The sequence below is a fragment of the Lottia gigantea genome, assembly GCF_000327385.1.
Source record: "Lottia gigantea unplaced genomic scaffold LOTGIsca_28, whole genome shotgun sequence".
Taxonomy (NCBI): Eukaryota; Metazoa; Mollusca; class Gastropoda; family Lottiidae; genus Lottia; species Lottia gigantea.
The window spans coordinates 1528977-1553658 of record NW_008708898.1 but is presented as its reverse complement, the minus strand read 5'-3'; the positions used below and the strand labels follow the sequence as shown (position 1 = coordinate 1553658).

Genomic DNA, 24682 nt, shown 5'->3' with positions numbered 1-24682 from the left:
TTACTTCATTTTTAAACTAAATTAAGAGTCATTAAGAGCAGAGACAAGTAAGGAACCAGTTGATCTGTCCACGACTACAAAAACATGTCCTCTATGATTTGAATGTAGAAGGTTGGCGCTGGCGAGAAAGTGATGACCAAGCGAATTTATTTTAATTTTATACCTTTCATTAATTTCAGGAGTGCGTTGTGTAGATACTGAGAGAGGTTTTAGATGTGGAGCGTGTCCTCCTGGTTATTCTGGTGATGGTTCTAGACAAGGTTGCCGTCCAGTTCGCCAGTCTTGCTCCTCGAGACCATGTTTTCCTGGAGTGAGGTGCGAAGATATGCCTGGCGGTTTCCGATGTGGTGCTTGTCCAACTGGTTACTCTGGTAATGGTACACATTGTGAGGATATTGATGAGGTAAGGCTTGCTTTCTTAGACGTCAGAACAGTCGGGCTTAGAAGCTGACCTGGCTTTGCCCCCTCCCCTCCCCTCCCACTTTTAAATTTTTATCATTTGGCAAAGTGAAAGAATGGTCTGTGGAGCCCTGGAAACTGTTGTGGGCTCTGCTCGTTCCGTCCCCCTCCCTGTTGTATCCTAGATACGCCACTGTTGCAATGTTTGGGATTGGGATTTGCAGAACACTTCTGTTCCAGTACACTCAGTTCGTTTTCAACTTTTGTATTGTCATGTACACAGATTGTGCTCTAATTGTATACCTCCGGGATTAGCTCTATGTCTTTAAATATAACGTTATATTAATTATTCAAAATGTAATGACTCTGCCATAAGATGATATTTGACATTTGAATCTCATATTGGTAATTTCAGTGTAGATACAGTAGACCTTGTGATGCTCTAGCTATGTGTGAGAATCTATCGCCAGGATTTACCTGTACATCTTGTCCACCAGGTTATACTAGTCCTCCAGTGCAAGGTGTAGGCATCGAGAGCGCTAAAACACAAAAACAGGTTTGTTAGTTCGTTACTCATTGTCGACAAGTTTACACGTATATTAGAACATAAAATGAGATTGCTACCTTTTCATTCAATTCTATATGCTATTTGATCCTAAGGAAAATGTTCAGTCACTTGAATGGAATATGAAACCATGGTAAAATATTGAATTACGTGTATCTTGGTTGAAATTCTGTCTTGCATTTGGTACATAAACTACATGATGTATACAGTTAATTGACTATACCTGTTTAGGTTTGCCAAGACATCAATGAATGTGAAGATGGTAGGAATGGTGGTTGTGTACCTAACTCTATTTGTATCAATACACCAGTAAGTACATTTCTTATTGGCCATAGGATCCAAGAAAAATGGTTAAAACAATCATCTTGAATGATATAGTGAGCGTTAGCGTGGTGTTCTTTTATACAACGCAAAAATGCAGGCACAAACTCATCATTTGTTATCAAAAGTGAAAACGATGATCATGGTAAGAACCTTCATATACATACATACATGTAACTCGGGATGATTATTTTATTTCGTCTTGCAGGGTTCCTATCGATGTGGTGATTGTATGGAAGGTTTTATGGGAAATCAAACAATAGGATGTCAAACTAATGGTCTCCTGTGTCCTGATGGTAAAACAAAGTGTTCAGAGCATGCTAAGTGTGTTAAACGACGTGGACAACGGGAGTATATTTGTCAGGTAGGCTACTGAAAGAGCCGGGCAATATGTTGCCAAACAAAAACGTAACCATGAAATGAATTGCGATATAAAACTTGAAGCTGCATAAATACATAATCCTTCGGCAAAGGGCCAAAATGTATGGTGTCGCTAAAAGAGAGCAACCTCTTTAGAATCTTTCTGTACCATATTAACAACTAATAATATTTAAAGAGCGTCTATTTTTATTTAAGTGTAAGGTGGGATATGCTGGAGACGGGAAGATCTGTCATAGAGATACAGATTTAGATGGTATACCAGATATAGATCTAGGATGTAGAGGTAGACAGTGTAGGAAGGTATGTTATGTCACGAGACCTTGAGAAATGTAGCTTGATCAGGTTTTTGATCCATTTATGTTCCAATCGGTATCTCTGATCGTGTGAATCGAGAACTTCACAGACTTGCTGATTAACTAGATTGATCCATCTTATGGTATGCAATCAGTTATGATGAAGCTTTAGAGCATCACCTGTAAAAAGTGGATTATGGATTATAATAGATCAATTGACTATCAGTAGGAATATGGTTTTATGATTTTAGGATAATTGTATTGAAACACCAAACAGTGGTCAAGAAGATGCTGATGGAGATCAGATAGGTGATGCTTGTGATCCGGATATGGATAATGATGGCATTGTCAATAATCCGGTATGAGTTGCTTTATTGTATATTTGGTTTAGGTAAATATCGATAAGAGTAGCAGTTCTGTGGCAAATAATCGTGATATACACGATGACCTCATTTCGTATACCATTATAATTCAACTTATACCATCGAGCATTTAATTCTTGTATACAAGTATATATTCACCACTATTCTATGATATATATCAAAATATGAATAATGTGTTTTAGGATAACTGTCCATTGGTGGCCAATCCAGACCAGGCCGATTCAGAAACAGCTCCAGATAAGACAGGGGATGCTTGTGATAACTGCCCAACTGTTCCTAATCCAGATCAAACAGATACTGATTCGGATAACCTTGGTGATAACTGTGATCCAGATATTGATAACGATGGTAAGGCACATTTATCCTTCAGTATCGAATCTGTTTGTCTCAAAATATAGAAATGGGTAGAAAAGTTCAGGAGTTTGCAAGACGTTGTGGTATATCTCACGGCCTCTTTTTTTGTGAAATCCCTAGCTAACGTCTGACTTCTTGTGTTGCTGGAAAGAGTAGAGCATTGTGAAAAGATAGAATGACGTAAGGTTGTTGTTAACCTCATACACAGAATTATATACGCTCAACAAATGTTTTGTAGGAATTCTCAATGAAAATGACAGCTGTGTTAAAGTAGTAAATTATGACCAGTCTGACGTGGATGGTGACGGTGTTGGTGATGCTTGTGATAACTGTCCAAAGAAACAAAATAAAGACCAGTCTGATATTGATGATGATCTGATAGGTGATGTCTGTGATACTGGTAATGATATGTAAGTACCATTCCTTTACATAATGTCATTACAATGTCATTCTTTACTAACTCACAACTTCCAGAAAATCCAACTGTAATTCATCGCTGTGTTTTCTGATAACTTACGAATATAATAAGTCTAGCTTCCGCTTAAACCAATCAAACAAATACCGATTATTCATTGAAAAAAAGAAGCTTGCGAAGAAAGATTAACTTGAAACATGGGAATATTGGAAAGCAATACGATATTATTTTTCGAACCCTTTTTAACTATTCTTGTTTGCATGAGAATCTAATTCTGTACTATTCAGAGATCGAGATGGTGTCCAGGATAATAAAGATAACTGTTTAACTCAGCCCAATGCTGATCAACAAGATACTGATAAAGATAGTATAGGTAGGTTAATTAATAAAGTGCTAGAATTAAGGATTGTCACTATGCTGATTTCTGCTTTAGTTGACATTGTATGTAGCAAATGAAGCCTCGAACAACTTGACTCCTTTCATGTCGGAAATAATCAATGCAGCTCTTCTGTCCATAATGAAGAGCTTTTAACTAAATGCTGGTAGATGTTCTTGAAATTGATTATAGTTAACTAAATGTAAGAATTTTGTCTATTGAAGGTGATGCCTGTGATAATGATGATGATAATGATAACATAATTGATGAACTGGATAATTGTCCACTGGTTAAAAATAAGGATCAACTAGATTCAGATAGTACGTATGCGACCATGTAGATACAACTGAATTTGTGAATCTTCAATCTCTATTTGTAGATCTATAAAATCTATTCGTGGATAATTTATTGCCAACTGTCTTGGATGACAATCCACCATCATGATATTTGGGTTGTGGGACTACCAAATTCAGACCAACATATTGGCTGCAGCAAATGATCATTTTAATGCGAATCTTCTATTTAATGTAATTTTAGGAAATGGCGTCGGTGATGCTTGTGAGAATGATATGGATGGTGATGGTCATCCGGATCTTTTGGATGTCTGTCCACTCAATGGTGAAATATATGCTACCGATTTTAGAGCCTATCAAACAATTGTACTAGACCCAGAAGGTGACTCACAAATTGATCCGAACTGGCTCATTCTAAATAAGGTTTGTGCTATTATCGTTGCATGGTTTTCTGAAAAATAGATCGACCCATATGAATAAATATATAATTTTTGAAGAATGGAATCAAGGTTTGTTGACCTGTGCGGTGAGTATTGTAAGAATCAGCTATAAAGCAATGAAAAAATTATATTGCTAGATTTAGGTATACTTATAAATTTACTTATATATATCGACAACCGTTGATGCCTTTTTAGTATAGCAAATACTGGCAACTGAAAATAAAATTTTGGACCATGAAAAGATCTAATAACAGTCTTCTTGAATAATAAAACGACTTTTTCTTTCAGGGAGCCGAGATAGTACAGACTATGAACAGCGATCCTGGAATAGCTGTCAGTAAGTATACTCATCGTGATCCATTTCGGTCGACACACTATACGACCTCGGTACATTCTTTTGATATCATACTGAAAATTATTGTCTTATTTCAGGTTATAATACCTTTAGTGGGGTTGATTTCAGTGGAACATTTTTCGTGAATACGGAAGTTGACGATGATTATGCTGGGTTCATATTCAGTTATCAGGATAGTTCTAGTTTCTATGTTGTAATGTGGAAGAAGGTGACCCAGACTTATTGGCATCCTACACCGTTCCGAGCAGTAGCTGAACCTGGTATTCAATTGAAATTAGTCAAATCAGACACTGGTCCCGGAGAAGTTTTACGAAATTCATTGTGGCATACAGGAGACACTTCGAGACAGGTAAGCACGGTCAAAGTAGGACTTTTTCGTACTGTCCAAAGTCAAGAGCGTTTCGGGTATAAATCCTAGCGTCACCACAGCTGGTTTCTCACTTAACTTAAATGCATCTTTTTTTAAATTCTCAAGGCTGCTTTTGTGTCATCTTCTTCAAATATATTGCTCGTGTTCTTGCAGGTAAAGCTACTCTGGAAAGATCCCAGGAATGTAGGATGGAAAGATAAAACTGCTTATCGCTGGGAACTGATTCACAGACCGTCCATAGGATTAATAAGGTAATATTAATAATGGCTTAGTACTATACTATCGACATAGGAAAAGTCTCATGAATGAAATTTCCTATGGCGGTGTTTGTAAATTACATACTATATACATTGAAATTAAAGATGGATTCCTTGGCCAGACCCACGTCCAAAACTGGTGGAAGGAGCTTGGTCGGCAACAGTTGAAATATTATCAGACACTAGGCAAGGGCGACCAAGGAGACTCAGAACCACGTAAAGCTTCAAATGGCTCTTGATCTCACACAGCACAACTCTTTTCCACCCACAGCACCTATTGGCTTTTAATTGCTGATTAATTTACGGAGTCATGACCATGGATCATTATTTTATCATTTTCTCGTTTTAGGGTATTATTTTTTGAAGACACTGAACTGGTAGCTGATTCGGGTAATGTTTATGATACAACATTACGTGGTGGAAGATTGGGTGTCTTCTGTTTTTCACAAGAAATGGTCATCTGGTCCGATCTAGTTTACAGATGTAATGGTAAGTGATTAACTCTCCTTCGAAATTGGAAATGTGCATAGGCATGCTGAAACATTGTACCTACAACAGGTCTGAAAGGCCCTATGGTCCCGTGGTATCAAACCAAACAAATGGCGCTATCTGGTCCCAAGCACATGATTTATGAAATGGCTTTGTTTTGAAAGCGGCAAAAATGTCATTTGTAATGGACCAGCATTCAATATAAAAGTTTTTTATTTGAATAAATAGCTTTCAATTATTTTTCATATTAAAATTTCAGAATTCATTCCTAGAGGTTTATTAAGTGAAGATTCCGAATCACCAGACGGCGAAGTGGATTATGATGATTATTATGATGAACCATTGAAATAGGTGTCGCCAGTGTTTTTATCATTCGGCATATACAAACTTTATATAGAATGATTTTTATCAAGCAAACCAAGATCATTTGATTCATAAAGGCAACTTTCATTACAAATGTTGCAATTATAGATGGAAAATTAAAACAACTGCATACAATTATCCACTAGGTGTAGATTGTACATATTTAGTAGAATAGATTATGAGATTTATTTTATATTTTTGTACAGATTATTATGTGACAATATAAGTATTTGAATTTAAATAGAGTTGTTTTTAATTAAAATCAAATAGCTCTATGTCCATTATTTTACGTTGAGGGCGTTTACCCAAATGGTGGCCTTATTATCCAATTGAAACGTGTTCAAACAGAACTATAGGCCCTACATTTAAATAACTATCACCATAGAAACTATTGTTTTCTAGTCAATTTGGTGTAGATTCTTATCCTCCTCATGTCATGAAAAAATATTTCTATTGACATAGTCCTTGCACAAACCCGATTGCACAACAGGTGGTAGCACAATGCCACAAAAACACACTTTGAATGAAAGTCTTTTAATCAGTATTCTGATTTTTGTATAAATTGTTTTGATCTTTCACGTTCATCCAATAATAATTGTTTCTGAAAAGAAAAGATTGATATGGACTTTAAATAATGATCAATTCACATCCACATTGACACATATGACAAAAGATTGTTACACTTTCTCTATAGCCATTTTTCAATCTGATTATTAATCAAACCTTATCCAAATCCTTGACAAACAATAATAATAACCCCTTGTGTCAGATGTCAATGATATTTGGCTTTACTTTGATTTGGAACGAATCATAGTAGAGCCCAGCTTCAAAATCCATGAAAAGTTCATGGTAATATACCAATACTCCAATACTCTATCTTAAACATCCTAATATTTAAATACAAATCAAATTCACTCCACAATCTATCAAAAGATTTACTAAAATCATCAAAATACCTTTTGTTGTAGGTGTTGATTATCACTATCTGTTGTTAATATATCATCTATCTGTTGTATCTTGGCTTCTATTTTATCATTCAGTTTATTCAGCCTTGAAGTTTCTATGTTCCTGTCATACAAATTCTAAAAATAGCAAAACATACTAAAATTACAAAAATATGTACTTTTGGAAATATCACAAGTTTTAAGATACTTTCAGTCATGTGCAATAAATGCAATGAAAAAGTGTAAAGTTTTGGGAAGGACTGAAAAGCATTCATTTGAAAAAGACTTATCTCAATATTCTCAATTTTTCTAAATATTAAGGCATTTTTCCACATTTTCAGCAAATCCCAAAGTATCATCACACACGGCCTCACGATATAAAAAGTTCTATGGATAAGATGGAATGACAATGTTTCTCACAATTAAAAGGTTTTCCAATTTTTTTTTGAAAGCTAATAAATTAAGATCCAAACCTGAACATGATGGAATATTTCCAGATCTGATCTAATATAAGTATAGCTACAATTGTCAGGAATTTCTGATCTATTAGTTATTATGGTAACAGATTCTGATCTGGATAATGTTTTTATGGTCTTTTTATATTCATTCATCCAGTCTTCGTCATTGGCTACTAGGATATAGACTAAAAGACATGACAAAAGTTTTTATAATATCTATTTGCATACAGAATTATACACTGGCACATTGACATACACTTCACTATTATAATAATTTGCACAGACACGAGAACAAGTGCTTCTTGTTAAACTTGGGTGGTCTGAGCAAGTTAAGTTGACTGAAGATTGCACAGCATGAAACTTTGAGTAACATCAAAATTTATTTCTTTAAAGGATAATATAGTGAATATTTAAACTAACCAGGTTTAGGCACCTTTAACTTATAATCTAATTTCATTCTTAATACATTACTAACTATTGTTTGAACCTCTTTAATCTTATTTTCTATAGTTATATTTCTATAGTTATACTGAAACAACAGTTGAAGAATAGCATTTTATTTTATTGTTATTTTTCATGTTATCAGTTCTTAGATTATTTCATTTTGATCCCAGCATGCTTTAAAGACTAAACAGAAACATCTATTAAATTTGTCATCTGGTCATAATGCTCACTGACAGGTCCATGTGGATTAAAATTTAAAAATGTTTTGCATAGTGGTTTGAATTTGCATTTTAAGATGCTTCCAAGACAGACAAAATTTAAAAAAAGACACAAACCCGAGAGACTGTAGGGTACGGAGCTACACAAATACTGATAGATTTATCTGCCTTGTCTGGTAATCGTTGATATAACTCTTCCGTGATGAAAGGCATAAATGGACTAAGACATCTTAAAAATGTTTCTATACATAAATACAACACTTCTCTAAATTCTTGTTTTTGGTCTGGACTTCCATGTAAAAATACTGGTTTGGTACATTCCTGTGGATATATGTATATATAAAATGAGGTTACTTTCTAACTAATGAAAGTTTGATTGTCTCTTGCCATTGCCTTATTCTTAGTCTTACATCAAAATGAATGATACTTTGATCTGTGATAAATGTGAAATAGGGAAATATAAATCAGTCATTGAAATGATCTTTGTAATCTTATGCAGATTGTTGTGTTTTCAACCAATCATAGTAGCAATGATTTAGGAATTAGTTGAAATAAGCTAGTCACTGTTGAGAAGATTTTCTCTTTGTTCTACATGCTTACCAGATAAACATCACAGAACTGTGATACCCAGAACTGGTGTAAAGATAAAGCAACTTGATGCAGGTCATAAGATTTAAAATTCTTATCACATGTTAGAACCAAGTTACTCAGTTGACTGATGATCCATTTGTTTATAAGACTTTCACTGTCTGTGATCTGAAATATAACACAAACAGATCATATTCAAAAATATCTTGCAATAATTGATTATAGTATTAATATACCAAACTGTACTATTATCTGTATCAAGACCAATTATAAGTCAATCACAGAGGTAAATTATGTGTTTTAGGCAGTAAAAGCTGTTTTAAGGACACTTAACTGTAATCAGGATCTAAGCTTTTAGCTCTAGATGTAGAATATATTTAATATTTGAAATCTTATTGTAGAACATAAACGGGACATTTTGTTTGGGATATCTATCTTTAAATATTTCATTACGATGTTATTACAAACTAACCTGAAAGTCTGAGGATGGTATAAAATCATCACCAAAGTTAGACAAAATATATCTAAAACCTTGCCATATTTTATTACAGAAATGTCTATTACTTTTAAACAGAGTTCTATCTATGCTGACTTCTCCAGCTGAAAATTGTGTTTTTATATAAATAATTACATTATTAAACTTTGTAAAGGGAACCCAAATATAATATCCATATACCCTAGTAATATTCTTTACAGTTTGGAAAATCTTAAAAAAAAAACACATGAACATTTTCTATATATTGAAATAAAAATTCACACTATCCTTCTAATAGTCTATGAGTATATCACGGTGTTGATTAAATCGAGTTACTGAATATTAGCTCATTTAGCACTTAAACCAAGTTAATATATTCTGTGTATAATTTAATATTGGGTGTCAAGATTGCGATAACAAACAATAACAGGTATCAAACTATTAAATTCAAGACATTGTTACCTTTAAAATCATGAGAACAGAGAGTAAATCTTAAGGCATCAGCACCACATTCTGGTATTCCTGTAGGAAATTCTTTTTTATTTCCCTGCTCTGCCTTATTTATCTCTTTTTCATCTAAATTACTGTCTTTTAGTTTTTCTATCAGTTGCTGAATAGACAAAGATATGAAATTATTGATCACAGCAGAAATGGAATAAACAAGATCCCAAATATAAACCTCCAACACAGTGTTTCTAGCTGGTCATTAGAACTTTCAGGAGTTTAGTGGAGTGGGGACGTCAACCTCCTGGTTTGTGGAGTACAGATAGCCGGTAGACTGAATTAATGTTGGGACAACTGTCAGCACAGTTTCCAAATTGGAAGTGTTGTAAACCCAATGGTTGTTAGGGGGTAAATATTTTCTCCTGCATCCCCACTGGGTCCTTCACTTGTTTGGTGTCCTATTGTTCTGAGAGGAGTTCCAGCATCTGGCATGTAGTAACCTAAGATTATTCCAGTGCTAACAATTGAAGGATTACCTACCTGAAGTGAAACACCCTGAATGACATCCATTGGATCTATAACATTACCTAAAGATTTACTCATTTTTCTACCATAAGCATCTTTTAATATACCATGTAGTAAAACCTATCATGAAGATTATTCAAAATAAAATTGGCAAGTCAACTCAAGGCAACTTCATAAAACCTGATTCAAATTTTTTCACTTCAGTTTTAAGCAGTAACTAATCTCTAATGAATCATATTTGATAAAAACTTTTCAATATCATTCCAATTTTTTAAATATTCCTCAGCAATGGAATTTTTTTTAACTGATCATACAGGACTTCTGCTGTGAGATAAAATACTTTTTACCTGATTAAAGGGAAGTTGACCAGTAAGTTTCTGTCCTAAAATCACCATTCTAGCTACCCACATATATAATATATCATTACCAGTTTCTAGTAGACTGTTAGGGTAATATCTAGATAGAGTATCATTCTACAATATAAATAAATCATATAATATTCTCAAAAACTTAGTAGATTGATTACATTCAAATGAAATCTCACTATAGTTCAAAATATACCCAAAAATAAAATCTGTTGAAGTAGGCTTATATGTTTCTCTTAGATTTGCAGATATCTGCAAAATAATATTCAAAAGGGATTGGGAAGGTGTGTTAGTTAAAGTATGATACCTGTTGAGGCCAACCATGAACAGAGAAGGGAAATATAGCTGATGAAAACCATGTGTCTAATACATCTTCATCTAGAAGGAAAAGAAAAACAATTTTAATACATTTTCTACAGGCACAATTATCACATTGAAGTTCAAGTTGTTACAGACTGAAAAGTTTTTTTTACACATCAGTTAATAAAAACATAACAAGTGGTTGCCTAGCAAGATACTTTCCTGTTACATTTTCAGTACACGTATATCAAGTAGGTCGCCAATCTGTGTCAAATCATACTAAAATTATAATTTGTATTTGATATTGTTGATTTAATCAAAGACATTAACATATTTATTAAGTCAAGGGCAATAACTCAAAAACCATTCATTGAAAAATTTTACAATTCGAACTTGACCAAGATCTCATCATGATAAATGATCACACCAAATTTCATTTAAATTGGATGAAAACTGGCAGAGACAACAACAATATACGATCACATTATAATATGGGCATATCAAAAACAAAATGTTCATTGCATACCTCTTTCAACCTCTACATAGTCAACAGATATATCAAGTTTATTAGCTGCCTTTTGTTTAGCATCCATCTCATTTCTTCCACTGATCCACAGATCACAACTCTAGAATCAATAAAACACAAGATCTGAATGATTTTAAAAGGGGAATTGCACCATAAGAAATACTTCCACTCACACGGCCAAATAAAAATCTAAAGTTGGGTTTTTCCTGAAAAAATAGCTTGCTTGAATGTTCACAAAGCTGTGCATTTGAAACTGTAAATAAAGCTACTTCTGTGCTTTTTTATACAAATATTATAAATACCCAAATAGTTATTCAGAAAACAATCAATATGTACAACCCTCAGTCATCAAGTCCAGTTTCAAACACACAGAATATTTGACTTTGTGAAAATGGGATCACATATATACACATTTACTCACTTCATGATGTTTTCAGTAACTTATAAGCGATTTGTTACCTGTTTAGGAGATATAAGTCTATAAGCTGGTATTTGATGACCCCACCATAACTGTCTTGATATACACCAATCTCTACAATATCCAACAAATCTTTTTTATTGATGAAAGTCTGAGCTCAGTGGGAAAGTTATCTGCCCATGTACCATGCAACAGTTTGTACTTGAAGGCAAAAGACATCTTTTATCTTTAGCTTCTTCTTTATTGTGATATGATTTATTGTCTTCATGAAACTGATTGTATATGTATGTGAGATGTTGGGTTAATAGATTAAGAAAAAGTATCAAAACATCCATATACCGGTACCTAAAGTTTCTTTATGTACATAAATCTTATCATAATTAATGATAAATATAGGAGTGGATAAAGAACAAAATAAAAAACATACTCAGTATTTGTTAGCCACTGAATTAAATGTTTCTCATAATTTTTCGGGACAATTTTCAGTTCTCCATTCTGTAAAGACTGGAAAAATAAGTCAAATATTTGTAAGCAAATAATAAAGGGAAATGATTAATGTAGAACCATCTACTTTAAAACTTAAATAACATAAACTATCTGTAAGAAATAATGGTTGCATTATATATCTTAATTTTACTGTTGTCTGAAGTAGGTAAAGGGAGGTAGTTAATTTAAATATCAAACTATACCACAAACCTGAATAGCTTTCTTATTCATATCTATACAGTTAATATACCATTGTTCTTTAAGTAAAGGTTCTATTATATCTTTAGAGCGACTGGAAAAAATTGTGTTATTCTCTAAGGTTAAATTGCTAATTAGGAATAGTTGATTCATATGTCATTAGCAAAAATATTTATCCAATCTCCAAGATGACATCCAATAAGTGAATTTTCCTATATTCTTTGTTTATATTGTCATGTTAATGTGACCCACATTTCATCTGTGAACATGTTTTTTGGTTCCTATGACCCTGAATTTACAAATGAAAAATATCCAAACCTGCACATAGGTAAAGTCATTGCATGTGATCTTTCCTCAATAAAAAGGCCAAGGTCTTTCAGCTTTTTAACAACCATCCACCTGACATCAAATCTTCTTTTCTGATCAAATTCTTCTGTTGTATTGGTCATTCTTCCATTGATATCAATAATAGTTAGTGCAGGAAGGTCATGTTTCCGTCCAATATCAAAATCATTATAATCATGACCTGGAGTAATTTTCACAGCTCCTGCCAAGAAATGAGGGTGATGTGTAATTCATATTTTAATACTTAAAGTACTGTAAATATTTCAAAGCCCAACAAGAGTGCTATTTCTTAAAACATTCTCATAAAGTATTCACATGACACATTAGTGAAGTTTCTGAAGTCAATTATCAGATTTTGAGGATCATCTTAACTTTCAAACACTAACACTTATCCTAACCAATATTACAACCAGACCTAAAGAGTTTCATGAAAATTTCTCACCTGTCCCAAATTCCTTATCTACAAACTCATCAGTTATAATAGGTAAACGTCTATTATCTATTGGGTGAATGACATGGTGATTGTGTAGATGTAGATATCTAGAATCATTTGGATTAACAGCTACTGCAACATCGCCTAGCATAGTTTCTGGTCTGGTTGTAGCTACTGTTATACTCTCATCTAAAAATAGTATTTATACACTACAAGATCAGTATCTTGGAATGCCAATGGAACCAAAATGTGTATATCCATGGTGTTCGCTTAATAATTAATAGGAGGCTTATCTGCCATTGATCTCATGTGTTAATGTATATTTCAATCAAAACTAGCTCCAGACCTTAAAAGCAATATGTAATGTAATTAACACTAGTTAGAAGTATGAAAGTGAAAATGAACAAACAGTAGACTTAATCAAGAAAATTTCTACTTCTTCTTGGAATTATGCCCTACCTGAATTCTCTACAGGATATTTGAACAAAGTCATAACACCAAAATTAACAGGTTTTTCATATCCTGGTACAATGAATTTCTGTTTCCCTTCAATTTCTACATTTTCTACCTGTAAAAAGTAAATAATAGTTCATCAATTAAATCAATCATAAAGAAATTCTTTATGTAAAACAGAATTGGGTGTTCATAGTCTTGACATATAATCTCTGAAAAAATAAAATTTCGGACACACAAAAATTTTCAGTTTAATTACCTCAATATTAGATATAGCTGATTGTAAGGAACAGGACCAGTTGACTAATTTATTACTTCTATATATCAGACCTTCATCATGTAATCTGACAAAGGCTTCATTTACTGCATCAGATAATCTCTGAAAACAAAGATATATGCAAAGATTCATCAGGAGTTAGAAAACAATCATTAAAAAAACTTATTATGCTTATATCATAAGTGATAACAATGTTCTATGAAAAACAGAAAACTTTGTTAAAAAGATGAAGACAAACCAGTGATATGTCAACCAATAACAAACAAACAGACATTGGCAATCTATGATACTTTTTTATATTAAATCTCTACCTTGTCCATGGTAAAACATTCTCGACTCCAATCTAAAGATGATCCAAGTCTCTTCATTTGATCAGAAATTATATTACCCTTTCTACAAATTAGAAATTCAATATCAGATCATCTTTATCAATAACTTCTTAATGAATTAATAACCAATAGTTTAGTCTAAAGGAACATTTTGAAAAATTAAGATATTTTGATCATTTTCATTCCAATGAGCATAAGTGGATATTTTAAAACACAAATTTTAGATCAATTACAAACCTTTGTGCAATGCCATTTGAAAATAAAAGCTAAATAAGACCAATAAGATTAGTAGGCCTACTTACTGATTTTTCCATTTCCACACCTCCTCAATAAACTTCTCCCTACCAACATCATGTCTAGTCTGTTTCTTATCTTTCCATACCCGTTTCTCTACGACAACTTGTGTTGCTATACCAGCATGGTCACTACCTGGTACCCATACCACAGATTTACCATGCATTCTGTTCCTACGATGGCAATTAATTTTTGTTTCAAGAAATGATACCACATCATTTTAAGTTTGACAAGTACTGTTCTTAAAATGACAGTTCACATTTATATGGCAAATCATTAATGGTTTAGTAAAAAAGTATCAATTTGATTTTTGACATATTCTGTTCTAAAAATAAGACTAAAAACAAAAAGGAATAGTTCAGTGGATAGTAATTTGCTAAGCATTAAGGGAATGCGGGTTTGTTCCAACTTCATTATGACTTTGTTTAAAAATGAACACTTACCATCTGACTAATGCATCTTGTATAGAATTAGTTAATGCATGACCTAAATGTAGTGTTCCTGTTACATTAGGAGGAGGCAATACCATAGAAAATATTTCTTTCTTGTCTTTGGCATCCTGAACGATAAGCAGATTCAAACCAAAATGTAATGAAAACAGCCAACAGGCATAAGTGGTGTTTCAAGAGATATAATCATACCATAATGCTATTACCGGTACCGGTAGTATATGATTGACATCATTACTTACATGGTTATCAATTACGCTACTCAAAGGGGCTTTTCTAGCTCATACCTTGGCATCATGAATTTTATGACCAAAAGACAATAGTGTTAAAATATTAAAAATTTTGAAATATTTGTTATACATCATTTATTTCTAAATCTCTTACCAAACATGGTTTAAAGAATTGCTGTGATAGCCACCAATCATACCATTTCTCTTCAACATACTTTGGATCATATTTCTGTGGAAACTCTAAAATTGGCAAAAAATTTAAATTCATATTGCATAAAGATAAGGCAAAAGTAGATAATCTCTCATACTCATACCTTACTTTTTATCAGAGAGCTGATTTCTGTCAGTGTTAGTACGATTTAAATAATGGACATTTGGGACCGTTTGTCTATAGCTGTAGCCTACTAGATAGGCATCATTACATGAATAAGCCATATATCTACTTACCATTTTCATTCTGGAATTTTGGACCTTTTACCTGAAAATATTATCAGTCCATAACTATAGTTTTAACATCTGTAAAGTTGTCAGAAACGCCCAGTAATAGTAGGCTTATACAAAAGGACATAGATAAGTTGTACCATAAGACTACAGATAGGCTAGGCCTGAAGCTGACAAAGTCTCTATAAAAGTTGGCTACCAATAAATAGCTATGTTTAAAACTGATCAAATGTGGTTCTAATTATGATACTTTAGCAAACAAATAATAATTGAATTATCCAGATGAGAAAAGAATATTATTGTGGTCTTGGGTAAGAGATTCTACCTTTCCATCTTTTACAGCTTCAGAACCGAGTCGAATTGCAGATGAGATTAACCCACTACAGGGCGTTTGTAGTGCAGATTTTATTCTCAGTGTACGATACAAATGTTGTCTATGACACCAAGTCAATATTCTTGGCATTATATCCAAAATTGAATTATTTTTGATTATTATGTTTTCTGTTCTCTGTCTAATTACGCCCCCTTACGCACTTTCTTAAAGAAGTTAAAAAGGGTGTATAAAATGGATTCGGACCACAAATATTTAATCTGAAACAGACATCAAAGAATAACATGAGACACAAAACAAAAGACTTCCGATACATTTAGCTAATGGGATGCAGTTAAATCCTATGCCAAACAATGTTCGAATATTGCAGGCATTTACCTGGTTTCTATAAGATGTTTGTTTGCAATAAGTGGATTTGCAACATGAACTGTAGTCTGAACTTAAAATGTAGTTACCTCCCTTCAACTATCTATTGATCGTATTGAATTTCGTTTCCAGAAATTCTTTGTCATCTGGATTTCTTTTGATAACTGGATTGTTTCCCTTTATGTATATTTCACCAAACTCCCAAATGCACAAAAAATCTGTGATAAACGTGGTATATATTGGATATTAACTATTTTCATCCCAATGTGTAAATTAACCCTGGCCAATTTCCGGGGTTGGTTTGAATCATGATTATAGGTCAATGTTAAGTACCAGGAATGTACCGGTACGAAAATCGCACAATTACTTTTAAAATACTCCAAACTATGAATTGTCTATTCTATTTATGGCAGTATCTCAAAACATATATAAAACAAAACAGTATAAAACAGTTTAAACATTCAAACGCGGATAATTCAGACATGGATTTCGACGCTGAGCTGTTAATACTATTACTGATTAGCTTAGTTTAAAAATTCAAACGGTCAAACATGTTCCTTTCAAGGGTAATTATTACATTACGGTACCAAATATCAAGGATATTATTTTTTCCATATCCTGGGTTTTATTTTACATAATGTTTCAACAATTTACATTTTCATAATCAGGTGAAATAGTGATAAAACCCAGGAATGGTATACCATCGTGTTGTGTTAGGTTGTTTAAAATCTGGTATCATTTCAATCTGGAGATCAGCGTTTATCGAGTAGAAAATTTCTCGTTTACAATCACTTCTAGGCCCACCATATAGTCCATATTTCTCATTCAAGATCCTCTTGAAGTCGAATTTAGTTTTTTTCCTTCAACCCACTGTACTTAAAATTAGATTACATTTATGGAGACCGAAAACAAAAATAACGAAAAGAAATTGCTACCTAATTTTATTGCCCTCCACCCAATGTAGCTTACTGGAAAGATGATGTCTATTATAGAACCGATTTGATTTGTTAATGATATTTATTCTGCTCAACAATTAACACGGGCAATAGAACGTGAAATAAAATTCTATTTTAGTCAAAATATACAATCGTACCTCATTCAAAACAATAGGAGAAAACCTTTTATACTTTCAAATATAAATGCAGAGAAATATCTGATTTCGGTGGACAATTAAAAGTGATTTATATTTTGTATATTTGTGATTTACACCATGTGGTTATTTCTTTTATTTTAATTTCTTTTTTTTCATCCTATTATAACACATTATATTTTATATTATAATCCAGGTTGGTGTATTTACATTTAATAAACGATTCGAACGTAAAATAAAAACTTCATCATGTTTCCTTAATTATGTTTTTATTCACAATTTCCACATGGTAGAGTTTGTAAGTGGGACATTATGGTTTATTTTGTCACTATTGATGTTGTGAACATGGATGGGGCGAGATGGGAGCGGGTCGATATTAACCCGTGAGCTATAATAAACATAGTGAAATATAATTTAATAATTTCTTTCATCATCTTGTATACCCCAGTTGATTATCACTCACAGTCTCTATTCATCCTCGTATTATTATGATGTAAAACATTGAAGAAGGAAAAATAAAATCAGCCCCGAGTTATCTTAGAGCTTTTTCTATATTAACTATCATCAAACGCTGAATCTCGCTTGTTTTGTTCAAAATAATATTTTCCTTGTTCGCAATAACAAGACTTCAGGTTTATTTGAAAAATCTCTGAAACTGGAAATGAGATCGACACAGCTTTGATTTTCATTTCCTTGATTTACAAATTTTTCTTTGCCAATTTTTCTTTTGAGTTGTTCCGAATATTGATACAATTCCACAGAGCCGCGTGCTCTGAAGCGTGACCAGCTAGTGCAGAACAAAGCTCCGTCTACCGACAGAGAGACAAATTAAAAGTACTACTGGTGTGGTCAAAATAGAGAAAATGAAATTGTAATGAATAAAGTTTACTTTACGACGCACTAACTCTCTAACTTGTTTATCAACCTTTTCTCCGGCGCCAAATGAATGCTCGGTACACGTGCACGTTGTAAACAAACAGCAAACAAATTTGCAACATGCTCTGAGACAACACGTGCCACCAGCGTCAAAAATGATGTCATATTTGATGACGACACACGAACCGTCATCTGTTCTCACATGCACGCGAGAATTTCAAAGATAAATGATAGGAAAGGTCACATAGTTAATGACCTTTAATCAGTTTGATATTTTAAAAGCAGTCGTCTGATCCTTCACAAGCAAATTACAGCATGTAAAATTCAACCAAGTGGAAACAAGCCTTCAAAATAGTTCCTCTGGGAGATGGCAATATTTCAGTTTTAGACGACAGTAAAATTCGATTCATTTTACTATTCCGCTTGAACTGGTGGAACATCTTTCTGCTCCGTTACCTCCATGCTGCATAAACCCACCGAATCGTAAAATATAATGAACAACTTTATAGAAGCTGTACCCAATTTGAATAAGACCCCAGTTGCTGACAATGGAAACGATAGGTCGCGTACTTTGCTCATTATTTACAGTTGAAATTTAAAATATGCATGACATTTAGGCCTATACTTTCACATTTAGATTTTGTAATTATCTCCCTTACAAGCAGCCTGTAGCCTTCTTTATAGAAACAGAAGACTTTCCAGAGACAATTTGCACTTAAACCCCTAGAAAATACGCTTTAATGATTAAGGCAAACTATGTCAGTTTCTTACCAGAGCCATAGCATTGGTACTGGTCGTGCCACCTAAATCGTGGCTATTCGCTAAATGCAGACATCCTTCTGCTTACAAATATAGACAAATCATCCGTTTGCTTTAAATCTGGAAATCAAATCAGTTAATTTCTAGTCTGTTTTTGATCTTCTACTCAATCGTCGACGTTTATCAAGTCATTCATTTTTAATGAAGACAACATATCAGTGTGAAACATAAACTGTTTCGTTCTAATCTCCCGACACGAAGAATCTCGTGACTTAGACCAATTTCCCGCCCTGTATTTCCCAAACGACAGCGAGGAACAAGAGAGATGGTGACGTGTGTAAAATTCTGATCATTGAAAACATCGTTTACATCAGAACAACACTGGCCCTGAATCGACTTTCTCATTACAATTTGCGTGTTTTCATTTTAATTTCCAGATGATAATCACATAGTCTTAATTTTACATCCAATCAAATTAATTAAGTCACATTTACCCCGTGACTGCAATTTTTATTTTGTAATATTGTTATTTATATCGTTTCATTATTACGTCGCTCAATGATAAACTTCCTACAAATTAATTTCCAGATACAGTGACATTGTTACAGGGGATTAATAATATTCCTGTAAATTTTTAATAAGATGAAGAATATCACACCTTTGTGACATCAAGCACTGAATCCACCGAGAAAAGAATATTAAAATAACATTTCCTTTTTATTCATTTTCATCAGACTATTCTCGCCTGTCAGTGTCACTTTGGGAATAGCGATTGCATCTGCGATTATTACCTGAGATTTGGATAGCTATTCAGTGAATATGCAGTGATGTATATGAGAGATAAATAAATTGTATATCTGGTGGATGAATATGTCTATGATCTACATATATAGCTTACCTCCTTATAAATATAAACGTGTGAGAATATACTAAGTTTTGCCGATAGATATTCATTTGCAAGTATATCATATGTAGTTTTGCTGAAGAATAATATTCATTGTCGAAGGTGTAAATCATACAAAAGACACCCTAACACAAAAGACTTTGCTGAGGAGATAGCCAACATAGGTATACATATATATCCACTGGTGATACATATGAATAACTTATATCTATATTTATGTCAAGTTTGAAAACGCTCGAGTTTCCCATAATTAATACACCACAACTTTCAATAATTTATTTTAAAAGAGATGTTATAAATAAACAATATAGATAAATCTAATCTCACCATGTACCACCCTGAGGTCGTGATTTTACTCTGTATTTGACCGGTACAAATCTACCCTCTATCTTTATTACCCACCTTCAACCAATTACTTACAAATTAATTGTTCTCTGGTTTGCTGATAATTCGTTTTGATAAGAAAATCCTCTCCAATTTACAACTTGTCTTGCCTCAAGGTGTACCTTATTATAACAATTTACCTACCGATCGTTTATTATCAATTTCGGTTCGATATCTTATGTTTTCTTACATATTAAAGTGCCCTGACTGAATGCGATTGTTTATGTTCCAACATTCCAATTTTCTGAATTGTCATGGCCATGAATTTGAACAATTTAAGTCTTCATTTGCCTGTTCAATTGTCTTCAAATTGCAACCTACTACCTCCAATTTTGTAAGTACCACAATTCTTAGTGGAGAATAGCAAATGAAGAATAACAGACAGAAACGAACGGAAAAATTTTGTTCAAGAGTGAATCACATTATAAAAAAATTACTGCAGAAGAATCACACAAAAAAATTGCACAATTGAAGAAAAACGAAGAAGAATCACATATACATGTAGAAGCAATTGTGTAGAATCACATAATATAGATATACTGAATTCGTTTTGATAAGAAAATCCTCTCCATTTTACAACTTGTCTTGCCTCAAGGTGTACCTTTTTATAACAATTTACCTCCGATCGTTTATTATCAATTTGAGTTTTTCTTACATATTGTTGCGTCTTGACTGTTAATGTTCCAACGTTTATACCTGGTCTATGACAGCATTTGTCATGAACAATAAATCTTCATTTAGCTGTTCAAATGCTCTCAAATTGCAACTTGCTATCTCCAATTTTTAAAAAGATTACTGCAGGAGAATTACATACAGAAACGATTGCAAAAGCGAAGAATCACGACAAAGAATCACAGATAGAAGCAAAGTGAACAAGGAAGAATAAATATACGAACAATTGCATAGGAAAAATAACGAAGAAGAATCGCAGATAGAAGCAATTACACAAGTCAAGAATCACATACAGAGGATTACTGAATAAGAATTATTTAAAGAAGGATTACCGAATCACACATAGTGGATAACTGAATAAGAATCACTTATAGAAGGGTTACTGAATATGAATCACAGAAAGTAACAAGTGGTTACCTAGCACGATACGCCCACTGTCCTGATATATTTTCAGTATATCAAGGGCAGTCACCTATCTGTGTCAAATCATAACAAAAATCTAATTTTTGCAAGATATTGTTGAGTTAAACAAAGACACATTATTTAATAAAATTCTGACATAAACTGTCACCTCTATCGCCAACAAATTTTGATGAGTTTTTACTAAGTCAAGGGCAATAACTCAAATTATGTTGATAAAAAAATTGTCAAATTCAATTTTGACTAAGATCTCTTATAAATGATCATACCAAAGTTCATTTAAATAGGATGAAAACTGTACTCTCTATTGTGTTCACAAACAAATTATGACGCGTTTTTCATAAATCATGGACAATAACTCAAAAACCGTTCATCGAAAGATCATCAAATTCGAACTTGTCCAAGATCTCATGAATATAAATGATTATACCATTATAATGTGGGCGTATAAAAAGAAAAAGAGTAGAATCACATAAAGAATCAATTACATAAGTGGAGAATAACGAAGTCAAGAATCACATATTATATATTATTATCTATATACATAGAATTGTTACTGAATAAGAATCACATATACAAGGGCTACTGAATAAGAATCACTCATAGATGGTTTATCACATAAAGACGAAATTGTACACGAGTTGTATAACACACAATTAAATTTGCAAAATCTAAAAGAAGAACCACATATAAAACAAGAAAGTGTACAAGAGGGGAATTACTCATAGATTTAGAAAAGGGGAAATCACCAAAGAATTACGTATAAAATCTCATCACCCCTTCCAGAAGAATACACAGATGAATGTTATTTCTCTGGACACACAAAAACGCAATTCTACAAGTTGAGAAGACAAGCCTTTTCCAGTTTCATTGCAACCACACATCAAAAAGCTATCTCCAATACGTCGGCTTGAAACCTTAAAAAAACAACGGATTGAAATAGTCGATAGAAATAATGTCCACGTTTCCATGTGGGTTTATATCAAGTATTGGATCTTACAATGTTAAGCCATAAACTAGCTTATAACGGAATATTTTATTTTTTTTTTCTATGACAAAGTTATTCACCGTTTGATCATTGAGTCAGAACATACCATGCTATATTGGGTATAATTACCTAATTCTCGCTTGATTATCAAAATATCATTCGAATATAAATTGTGAAATAGCCAGAAAATGGTTTAATATTAGATATGACGCATTAAATGACATGGTCAACTGATCCGAGGATAATAAGCCAAAGATAAAATATAATTTGCCCTTTGAAAATGTGGGAAGAAATGAAAATAAAAATGTGTTATTTTAGAAATAATTAACTTTGCTTCTAAATCAAACGAATATGAACTTTACTACTTTTGTTTTATTTTCTATAGTCGTTACTCATCAAATTGCAATCGTTATCTCCAGAAAACGCCTCTTTTGTTCACTCATAATCATAATCTGTAAATCAAAGAAGCCAGTGTTCTGGATCAGTTCTTGTGTATCTTTATGAATCATTTGGCAGCAATTTCCACCAATCAAACTATCAGCAGTGTCAGGTTGCTGGGTAGCTCGATTTCTCCCGAGATGTCGCTATATTACTACCAAGATGTTGGGCGTTCTGGACAATTTCGTACCAATATGTTCAATGTGATTGTATTGTATATAGATAATTATTGTATTGGTTTATTTTTGCTTCATTGAAGATGTTCTGGTCGGTTAACCCTGGTATTCACTATCGTGTTTACACCAAGCTGTGTGAGTTTTAATTGCTGTTTTGTTGGATGACTTATCATGTCTAAATATATGTTGATATTGAATTGCTAGGGTTTTAAAAATTTTCATTAATTTCTCTTGCGGATCCATGTCGTATTGATTATTTTTAATCTCATACAATTTCATAAACGTAGTGACAGCCTAGCAAACAAATGTGCCAAACTTCTTATGAATCTGGAGTCGCAACTGTTCAAGCTTACAAGCCTTTTAGATTGAAACGAAACGAATCTGTGGTACTTATTTAGACTATTCTGTTCATATAACCTTCGTCGAGATGTTTCTTACATTGTCATCAGTATCCTTGTTAGATCCAGATGAGAACATCAGCGTTTCTTCAAGATGTAACTAAAATCACTTCAATTTACAAAATGATACTTGATGTCACGTTCAAATAAAAAATTGGTTAAAATTTGCCCAGAGTAGAACTACCCGCTGTGACGATGAATTATCTTGTAGCAAAAGACGACATTTTGTTGAATCCCCGATCTATTGAGAGAGGGCGCCCTGTCGCGTGTGTTGTCATCGCGCACGAGTCGACGAGACGAGAACTGGGCGATTTGATGCCGTCATCACGTGCCTTGAAGGACATAATTAGTTGGACAGAAAGGCCTTTGTATTTTACAGGAAGAAAGGGCACGTGCTTGTAAAATTTATATTGTTTCGCGTCCACGCTTTTTTAACTTTCTTTTTTTACGATCAAATATAGCGTGGGATATCGATGATTTTCGTAGCTTTTCTCATGATTGATTGACACTGGTCATCAGATGAAAGGTCAGAAAAGAGCAGCCGACTGAAGGCAGTCATTACCAGGCACCGGGCCACAATGTCAATAATCTCATCTTTTAGCCTAATTGATCATCAAAAAGCAAACATCATCTTTTCTCAACTTCAGTAATAAAATTAATCACATTTATACAGTTCGTATGTGGTGAAAAATCCACTAATGTTAATAAGGTTATATTTAATTAGATTTTCTCGTGTGATTTGCATGTGATTTACACTAGAATTCCTTTCAATGATTAAAAAAAACAATACGTGTTTACCTGTGTGAACTCTTTGAGCGTACTAGTCCTAGTAAGACATTGCATGTTTCGCTTGTACTTAATTGTTGCAAATGTACTATACCAAAGAGTAGTGTTATGGTTCGACAGAGTTCAGCTTGATATAGCATGGACAATTTCATTCATTATCATATACAAGTAACACGCCTTATTCCTTACATTGGTTGTTCCATGATCCAAAATAATTTTTTTTTCTTATTATCTCGATACCAACAAGTGCAAATCTGATCATCTTTAAATTTGTCAGCTTTTTTTTATTTACAAGTTGCATTGCACATGATTGAGGAAAGTTTTTGGTATTACCAGTATCTGACAAACATTACCCATTGGGACATTAAACTAGGCTACAATATTCTTCGATCCTGTCCAT

At 33.1% G+C, this 24682-nt stretch overlaps 2 protein-coding genes across 2 annotated transcripts; one reads left to right on the top strand and one right to left on the bottom strand.

Annotated features, from left to right (window-relative positions):
• Window positions 1–214: 214 nt before the first annotated feature.
• On the top strand, window positions 215–6295 carry LOTGIDRAFT_189289 (hypothetical protein). Its single transcript, XM_009056576.1, has 16 exons — window positions 215–403; window positions 815–955; window positions 1196–1273; window positions 1494–1649; window positions 1862–1966; window positions 2211–2318; window positions 2525–2690; window positions 2935–3106; window positions 3399–3484; window positions 3712–3807; window positions 4025–4203; window positions 4509–4557; window positions 4653–4924; window positions 5099–5196; window positions 5552–5691; window positions 5951–6295. The coding sequence occupies exons 1-16, from the start codon at window positions 326–328 to the stop codon at window positions 6040–6042; spliced, it is 2016 nt and encodes a 671-aa protein (XP_009054824.1). The 5' UTR covers window positions 215–325; the 3' UTR covers window positions 6043–6295.
• Window positions 6296–7871: 1576 nt separating this feature from the next.
• LOTGIDRAFT_118105 (hypothetical protein) lies at window positions 7872–15521 on the bottom strand (the record flags this gene model as incomplete). The annotated part of the gene is made up of 20 exons (XM_009056575.1): window positions 7872–7985; window positions 8236–8439; window positions 8719–8874; window positions 9179–9306; window positions 9644–9791; window positions 10166–10270; window positions 10498–10623; window positions 10823–10893; window positions 11342–11441; window positions 11801–11873; window positions 12187–12263; window positions 12456–12537; window positions 12762–12990; window positions 13231–13410; window positions 13681–13789; window positions 13934–14053; window positions 14263–14344; window positions 14583–14747; window positions 15018–15118; window positions 15384–15521. The coding sequence occupies 20 exons, from the start codon at window positions 15519–15521 to the stop codon at window positions 7872–7874; spliced, it is 2508 nt and encodes an 835-aa protein (XP_009054823.1).
• Between the last annotated feature and the right edge of the window lie 9161 nt (window positions 15522–24682).